This window comes from Sceloporus undulatus, chromosome 1 (genome assembly GCF_019175285.1).
Source record: "Sceloporus undulatus isolate JIND9_A2432 ecotype Alabama chromosome 1, SceUnd_v1.1, whole genome shotgun sequence".
NCBI classification, from domain to species: Eukaryota; Metazoa; Chordata; class Lepidosauria; order Squamata; family Phrynosomatidae; genus Sceloporus; species Sceloporus undulatus.
Genome location: NC_056522.1, coordinates 352,924,826 through 352,934,034, shown reverse-complemented (window position 1 = coordinate 352,934,034; position 9,209 = coordinate 352,924,826). Strand labels below are relative to the sequence as shown.

Here is a 9,209-nt window from a genome sequence, read left to right as displayed (position 1 = left end):
CTACATATTTCCCATCCCCATTCTTAAACTCCCAGATGTAGTGTTTGTGAAACCTAACAGGGAGGGACCTCAATGAAAACTTGATACAAAACATTTCAGCCACATATGTGTGTGTGGCCTGCATCTTGATTGTGATTTGTATCTTCCACGGCGTAAAAATGTCTGCACATATGCCGGATGCATGTTTCTTACCTGTAATGTCCCACTGTACATGCTGCATGACAGTAATGCATGACATGTTGCTCTCCCTGACTCCCCCCCCCCCAGCCAATAATGCAGGGCATCACATAGTATAATGCCATCACATGTCACACATTGCTTTCAACTAGATAAGCAAAGTGAAGCCTAAGGACAGCATGCTTCCCCAAGGGCTATTCCTGTGTCTCCCAGTTCCCTAAGGTTTTTTTAAAGCCTCATGATACCCTCTGGTGATATTAGGACATATTTGCTCCCCTGCCCCCCATGTGTGTGTGTGTCCCAGGTTATTTTAGGTCCAGGAGAGGACCTAAAAATCAGAAAGTGACTTTTGGTTACTTCCTACTGCTAAAATGGCCCACTGGGGCCCAAAGACATGGCAAAAAAATTTCCCCACGCTCACTAGATGTTACTTTGGAGCATTTGAGGGCAAAGACATTTTGGGGCGTGGTCCTCCCAAGTTCTTCTGGAGGTGTCAGGCACCCTCCCCTAGCCTTTTACAGTTGCCTGCCCTTGAACTAGACGTTTTAAAGAAGCATATAAAAAACAACACAAGGAGCTGCAGCAGCCCTTTTCTTGCCTAACTGGATTCTGAAATTTCATGCAGGAAGAGAATACTAATATAATATATCCAGCAGGGTAGATCCTACTGTTAGGTAGATTTAGGCATTAGGCTTTAGGTTTCATGAAAGATCATTTTAGTTATTTGGTTTGGTGTTTCACTACCAGGAACAGGGTAAGGAGTTTTCTGTCTCCTTTGCTAAAACATCATCTTTGGCTTTGGTACTTCTGTGCACTTTGGCCTAGGTGAGTGCAGGATGCAGTTTTGCTGCTCATTCCCATGCAGAAAAATATCTTGGGCTAGACATGATATTAAGAGTCAGTTTTATCATTGAGAAATGTGGAACACACCACTGTGAGGGAAGGGGCAATGTCAGATTCTTGTCAAAAGGACTGTGAATGGCTTCATTTATTACCATTGTTCTGTACTACCATTAGGAAGTCTACAGCATTTGGATTTTCTACCTCAGGCCCCCAAATGTTTTGGGCTGTCCCTGATAACACTGAAGGTTTAATGCTCCATGGCTTGAGAAGATGTTATCATTGTGCCCAGCACTTCAAGTCTACCAGCTTTGTACTATGACAGCTGGCACTATAGGCTACATCATTTGCTCATGGTATGAGGTTATGATTTCTTCAAGTTTCTCCAAGAGTGAACTTTGCATGGTATAGTCCATTTACGGAGGCAAATGAATTCAATCAAGAAATTTCCCTAGAGGACAACTTGAAATGCTATCCCCACCAGCAGTTTTTCAAGAAGCATTGGTTCAGGTTGCTTCTTCTACTTGGTGGAGATCAACATGCTTTGAAAGGAAAAACATCACAGCCCTTAGAAACAAGTTGCAACAGAGTTGTTTTGCTATTATAAAAGATCTGGGTCCTTGATAATGGGAACCGTTGTCTCTTCACTGCCCATTGGCTTATAAATAAAGTAGAATGTCGGCTTGGGCTCCTTGTTCAACAGGTGGGATTTGATGCGGTGGGGAAGGGCATCATCATCAAGCCGCATGCTCTTGTCATCAACCTGAACAAACAGGCTATAGTTCTGAGGTTCTGAGACTTCAAACTTCTCAGCACACTGCTGACTCAGCTGCTGAGTTGTTGCATCAGTTCGGTAGGCCAGTGTCCTTGCTTTGACATCAGCTTCCATAAAGGAAATTGCAATGAAATCCTAGAAAGGAGGAACATCAGATTGTATGATTAATAGATATTATGCCTGCATAATGATAAAAAGAATATATAATGTGGCACTGTCACCTGTGCCTGTATGCTTCTGTACATAAGTTGCTAGGGAATGCAAGATGGAGAGTGCAGCCACACCCACGTTCTAGGCAACTTTTAGGTTCAACTTGGGCAAATAATTGAATATGAATGGAATGTTGAACCAGATAGGCCTTTAGTCTGAGCCAACATGGCCTTTCTTTTATTCTTATGATCAGCATAAAATAAAGGTAACAAAGAAGGTCAGAGGAATGAAATCCAAGCCTCTTGGTGTTATAAGGGAACGCTGAAGATATCAGGTACAGTACTATAGCAGATGTGATTAAGAGATATGATATGAGAGCCCTCTCCAAATATTTGAAAGGCTGTCACATATCATGTGATGGAGCAAATTGTTTCAAAGGGATAGGGCAATTGCTTTCAAATAACAAGGATGGGGATTTCAGCTAAACAATAGGAAGAATTTCCCAATAGCACAAGATGACTGAAACTGAGACAGGCTGCCTCAGCAGGTGATGGAATAATTTTCTTTAAACCAAAGGTCTAAAAGTCTTGGATGTTTTAGCAGTTCATTTCCTATAATGGCAAGGGATTGGTTTAAATGAGTGTTTTCCAAATTATCTGAAGCAGGGACCAGCATGACCCCCCCCCAACATGTCAGGGATTGCCGCCATATTTGTGCCCATGGGCTGCAACCTATTCTTTCTTTTCTGGAAAATTTCCACTGACTGGCTGCTAACAGCTCGCTGGTCTATAGACCATCACTTTGAGTAGCACTAGTCCAAATGATCTCTTAGTCCATTCCAGCTTTATGATTCTATGAGAACTAAAGGTTGTTTAACATTTTCTGAAAGCCATTTTATACGTAATTACAATTCTACCCTGCATATAATTTCCATACTTAGCATCCCCTTCTCTCCCTCTACTGTATCTGTACAAAATGTGCTTTAGAGCATAAGCTCCTTGCAGCCAAGAAGAATCAGAGAATTATAAAATCATAGAGCCAGAAGAGATCACAAAGACAATCTAGTCTAGGCCCAGCCTGCTAAAATAGGTTTGTCCTTAGACTCTCCATTCTGCTCCATTCATCTGAGGAAGTAGCTGCAAGCCTACAAAGCTCATGCTACCAGCTTCTTCCTTTGTTAGTCTACAAAATCCCTTGCATAATGATTTTCCAGGCTAACACAACTTTGTCTTTGAAGTCTATCATTTTTAAAAGGTTATCTTTTGCTGCCACCATATGGTGAAAATGGTTGTCGAATGTTTTCAAGTTGTTTCCTATGTATGGGGACCCTAAGGAGAATGATTTTTGAGACCATAGACTTGGCCATGTAAACCCACTGGGTGACCTTGGGCAAGTCACACTCTCTTAGCCTCAAAGAATGTCAATGGCAAATCCCTTCTGAAGAAACTTGCCAAAAAACCCAAACCCATGATAGTATTGCCTTAGGGTTGCTGTAAGTTGGAAATGACTTAAAGTCACACAACAACAACAACAACAACAACAACAACAACAACAACAACAACGTGAACCTATCACAGGGCTTTCTTGGCAAACTTTGTTCAGAAAGGGCTTGCCTTTGCCCTCCTCTGAGGATGAGAGTGTGTGACTTACCCAAAGTCACCTAGTGGGTTTCCATGGCTGAGCAGGGATTTGAGTCCAGTATGATTCTACACCATAGACCACTACACCATGTTGGCTTTGGTGGAAAGTTAGGAAACCTTAAACCGATTTGAATCCTAAAGTTTTCATATCTAAAGGGAATTTGAAAAAAAAAATAAGAGGGAGGAACTGGAGGATGGCATGACAGGGTGAGAAGAATTTGCTAAGTCTATTAGGGAAAAAGCTGGGAAAGGAGCAGCAAGCTTCTAAAAGCTCTAGGGCTTGTTTAAAAGGTTTCTCTTTAAAAACAAGGAAAAAAAAAACCCACCATCAACAAACCCCAAAATGCATACTTTCTGGGTTTTTTTCTTTTTGATCTTTCATTCATTTAATGGGTAAAATTGGTTAAATTGTTAGGGCCAACCCTATCAGTAGGCTGACTGGGGCAGCCACCTAGTGGACTCTGAGGGTGAGGGCAGAGATATGGGGAAAATATTTATGTAGAATCATAGAATCATAGAGTTGGAAGAGACCACAAGGGCCATCCAATTATCCAACCCCCTGCCATGCAGGAAATCACAATCAAAGCATCCCTGACAGATGGCCATCCAGCCTCTGCTTAAAGACCTCCAAGGAAGGAGACTCCACTACACTCCGAGGGAGTGTGTTCCACTGTCCAACAGTCCTTACTGCCAGGAAGGTCCTCCTAATGTTGAGGTGGAATCTCTTTTCCTGGAGCTTGCATCCATTGCTCTGGGTCCTAGTCTCTGGAGCAGCAGAAAACAAGCTTGGTCCCTCCTCAATATGACATCCCTTCAAATATTTAAAAAGGGCTATCACATCACCTCTTAACCTTCTCTTCTCCAGGCTAAACATCCCCATTTATGTTCTGCCTTTCTTCCAGTGCAGGACCCAAGGTGGCAAAGAACATTTTAAAAGCACAATACCATTAAAAACTCTTAATATAAAAGTTAAAATACAATTAAATTAATTGAAAAACACAGGTAAAAAAAAAGTTAAACAAGCATTACAAGACATTTAAAACATAAATAAATAAAAACCACCACAGCCCCTCCCCATTAAAAGGTCTGTCTGCTGTCACCAAATGCTTCCATAATTAAAAACATCTTCACAAAAACGTTTATACTCACATACATATACCCACAGGCAACTCACAATGAGTGACAATCTTTCCTTATTAAATATGGGAGTGATCTTCCACTTCCATCATAAATGGAACTCACATTACTGGTTTGGCAACAGGCAAATACAAGAATTCCCATACCTTGGATTAAACATAGATCAGAATGGAGACTGCAGTCAAGAAATCAGAAGAAGGCTAGGAATGGCAAGGGCAGTCATGAAGGAACTAGGCAAGATCCTAAAGAGTAAGATGTACAACTGAGCACAAAAGTTAGAAATGTCCAAGCAACTGTATTCCCCATCCCCATATATGGATGTGAGAGCTGGAAAGTAAAGAAAGCAAACAAGAAAAATCAACTCATTTGAGATGTGGTGCTGGAGAAGAGCGATAACATGGACAGCCAAGAAGACAAACAAAAGCTCCTTGAACAGATCAGGTCTGAACTCTCCCTGGAAGCCAAAATTATTAAAATAAAACTTTGGCCACATCATGAGAAGGCAGGACTCATTGGAAAAGACAATAATGCTAGGAAAGACGGAGGACAGTAGAATGAGAGAAAGATCCTATGCTAGATTTATAGACTCAGGTAGGGAGATCACAGGACCTGAGCACAGCAGTAGAATCATAGAATCATAGAATTAGAAGAGACCGCAAGGGCCATCCAGTCCAACCTCCTGCCATGCAGGAATTCCCAATCAAAGCATTCCCAACAGATGGCCATCCAGACTCTGTTTAAAGACCTCCAAAGAAGGAGACTTTATTGCACTCTGAGGGAGTGTGTTCTACTGTTGCACAGCTCTTACTGTCAGGAAGTTCCCCCTAATGTTGAGCTGGAATCTCTTTTCCTGTAACTTGCATCCATTGTTCTGTGCTCTAGTCTCTGGAGGAGCAGAAAACAAGCTTGTTCCATCCTCAATGTGATATCCCTTCAAATGCTTAACTATATCTTCTCCAGGCTAAACATATCCAGCTCCCTAAGTCTCTCCTCATAAGGCATGGTTTCCAGACCCTTCACTATTTTGGTTGCCCTCCTCTGGACAGCTCCAGCTTCTCAACATCCTTTTTCTTAACATCCTTTTTGAATTTGAATTTGGATAGAGGAGAAGAGGGCTTGAAAATGCTCATCAAAAGGGTCGCCATGAGTCAGGGTCAAGTCAAGTCAGTCAACAACAACAACAACAACAACAACAAAGTTTGTTTAAGTGAAAAGGGAGAGAATATTTAACTGAAAAACCCTCTGATTTTACATTATTACTTTTATAAGAAAACCATAACATCTTGTGATTGGGTGGGATATAAATAAATTGTTAAATCTCAAGCCCTTCAAGGCTGGAGACATAACAATTTTTACGAGAGCTGAAGGTGTGATGAGGGCGGTATAGTTTCCAGTGCTGGATAGGTTTTTGTTTTGACCTGTTGCTGCATTTTCAGCAATACCAGATGGCAATTTGATCAAAGCAGGAAGCAAGACAGTTAATTAGAACTTACATGGAAAGATGGAGTTCCTCTCACCCTCTCATGCCATCCTCCAATTCCTCCCTCTTAGCCTAGGAACAGCCACTGAGTGCACTCTGTCCCATGTCCAAGGCGGAGCTTTGGAGAGTGGTTGAATGGAGAGAAAGTTTCCCCTTAAGATTGTAAGACTTAGGCAGGCTCATATGGAGACATAAGGGTTTATAGTCTGGGCCTATAAATTTATAGGTAAAGAGCAGCATTCTGAATTGTGCCCAGAAACAGACTAGTAACCACTGAAGATGTTTCAACAAAAGAGTTGTATGCTTCCTATAAATGGCCCTGGTCAGCAGTCTAGCCACAGCATATTAAACCTTCTGAAATTTCCAAAAGCAGCCCCACATTCAGTACATAACAGTAAGCCAACTGGGATACAATCATGGCATGTATTACTGTGGCCAGATCTGGTTTCTCAATAAATGGGCACAGTTGGTGCACTAGTTTAACTGTACAAACATGCTCCTGGCCACTGCCAAAACCTGGGCATCCAGGTTTAGGGACAAGTCTAAGTCTATGCCCAAGTGCTGCTGCTGAATATGCTGACTAGTTGGCAGACCTATCTCTCTGTAGGCATCTACTCGGGCACTGAAATAATTAGGAACGGTCCTTCTCTCAGTCCCAAGCATGGTTGGCGGGGATGTAAAAGAAGGTCTTCTCAGTGGCTGCTCCTAGACTCTGGAAATGCCTTCCCAGAGAGACCAGAATGCTGTTGTCTTTCCACTGGCAGGCTAAAATCTTTTTATTCTGAGATCCTTTTTAGACTGGAGGTGCTGTATTGTTTTCAACAGAAGCAGTTTTAATAGCTTTTTATTTTTTTAAAAAATGCATTCTATACTTTTAACTTGTTACTTTGTTTTACTATTGTCTTTTAATACAGTATTGCAGTTATTTTAATTTTGTTTTAATGTTCATTTTATGGTATGTTTTCAACTGTACTGTTTTTCTAAATTGTAAGCTCCTTTGAGTCCTGATTTTGGGAGGAAAGTGTTATACTACTACAACTACAAAGCTACAAACCTGAAAGTTCAGGAAGGGTGTAACCCCATCCAGCACATATTGAATCCCAGTGCACACTACACAGCAATCCCTCTTTCCAATGACCCTTGACATTCTGGTTCAGTTCACACATTAAAGCAACCTATATCTCTCCCTCCACTTTCCATCTTTCCATGTAAGTTTTAATTCACTCTCTTGCTTCCTGCTTTGATCAAATTGCCATCTGGTACTGTTCTGAGCAAGGGAAACCTGCCAGCTAGAACTGGAAACCATTATCTGAATGTGGTTTCCAATTCTAGAGGCCAGTAGTAGTTTATGGAGATCTAGAAGAACATATGTTCCACAGTCCTATTGGGTGGTAATACAAACCAGTGCATTTCAGCTGCTTAGGCTGATGTATCAGCTGCAACACCCTTTGGACAGATATAGACAGGCCACAATTACTCTGGTAATATTGACTACTGTTATAAATTGTACATGGGCCTGCATTTGAAGATTGTTTGGTAACTACTATTAGTTTAAAATGCAATTGTCTGGGCTCCATCTACTTTACCTGGCACAGTGGGGACATTTGGAAATGCGACTCTAAAGATGAGCTAAAATACAGACACACTGATGTGAAAACAAACAGTCCAGATTCCAGACTATTGACTGGGGCTAGTATCTACATACAAGGCCCAGTCAATAGTCTGATTGTTTGTCTGACTGAGTATGTATTTAATGTTGAAAGAACTTCACTGGCTTTTTGCTTAGCACTTGAAACCTTATGTGACACATGACCCTTCAGGAATCTGAAGAACTGCTTGTTTTCACACCAATATGTCTGTATTTTAGCTCATTTTCTCCAGGTGTTTCCAGTGTTAGGTAAAGCAGATGAAGTCCAGAGAGTGGCAGCAACACATTGGTGGCTCACCTGACAAAAACAATATTATCCTTTCACTCCTGGGCAGAGAAATGTTGAATCTTCCAGGCTTTTAAACTATTTTTTTAAACACAAACCCTGTCATCCACCATATATTATCTATGCAATTTAATCTGTGGGCATTTTTTTTATTCTTAAATGCTCTTGAAACTTTACTGAAGAGTGATAAATGCATCTTGTAAGTTAATTTAAGAAACAAATAAATACAATGAAAGTGAATGCTCCATTTATCTTCTAACCTGAACAGAGGATCGGGATGCCCTGGCTTTGTTAAGTGTTCTCCGTCTCTCCCACCGATGGATCGAATCCTGAACCTCAGTGCTTAGCTGCCGGGTTACCGTGATCTTATCATAGCTCTTGATAAGCTCCACCGCTCCGTAGGTAGTGATTAAATAATAAGACCCTATGGAAAATTAAGAAACTTTAATCGGGTATTCATTCATTCATTCTTTGACATGTCATGTAACACATAGGACCTTTTCTTCTTAAAATGTCACTGTACTCCTTTTTTGATAAAAAAATTACCAAATGCTCAAATATCTTCTTATGCAAAATGAAAAAGACTTGAGATTAAAAATGAACATGGGAAAAATTAAAACTGACAGATTTGTCTTTTCAGGCCTAGGGCTTTGAGTTTAACTCTTGAAAGAAGTAAGTTTTGAGACTTATGTCTTTGTCTTTATACCTTCAACAAAGGTAAAATGTTTTTGTTTATTTATTTATTTATTTATTTAGGTATTTATATCCCGCCCTTCAGCCCTAATGGCTCTCAGGACGGCTTACAATTATTATTTTTAATCAGACAGTTCCCTGCCCTCAGGCTTACAATCTAAAAGACACGACACAAAAGGAGAAGGGATTGGTGGAGGGAAAGGGGATGAGGTCCAGTGGTTCTTCTCTCCCTCTGAGGCCTGGACCAAGGCAGATGGATTGGAGGGAGGGCTCTTCCTTCTTCCAGGCTAGTCCTGATGGAGCTGGACCTGCCTGGTGAACTCCATCTCAGGCCAGGATTTTGTTATCCTCGGATGGGGGATCTTGGAACCAAACCCCAGCGC

The 9,209-nt window shown here is 41.1% G+C and overlaps 1 protein-coding gene across 1 annotated transcript in view; it reads right to left on the bottom strand.

Annotated features, from left to right (window-relative positions):
• Nucleotides 1-1,596: 1,596 nt before the first annotated feature.
• The window catches only part of RIN3 (Ras and Rab interactor 3), a 126,948-nt gene continuing 119,335 nt past the window's right edge, over nt 1,597-9,209 (bottom strand). The window contains 2 exon segments of the mRNA XM_042446149.1: nt 1,597-1,927; nt 8,394-8,557. Of these exon segments, the coding sequence (XP_042302083.1) occupies nt 1,619-1,927; nt 8,394-8,557 (473 nt within the window). The 3' untranslated portion in view covers nt 1,597-1,618.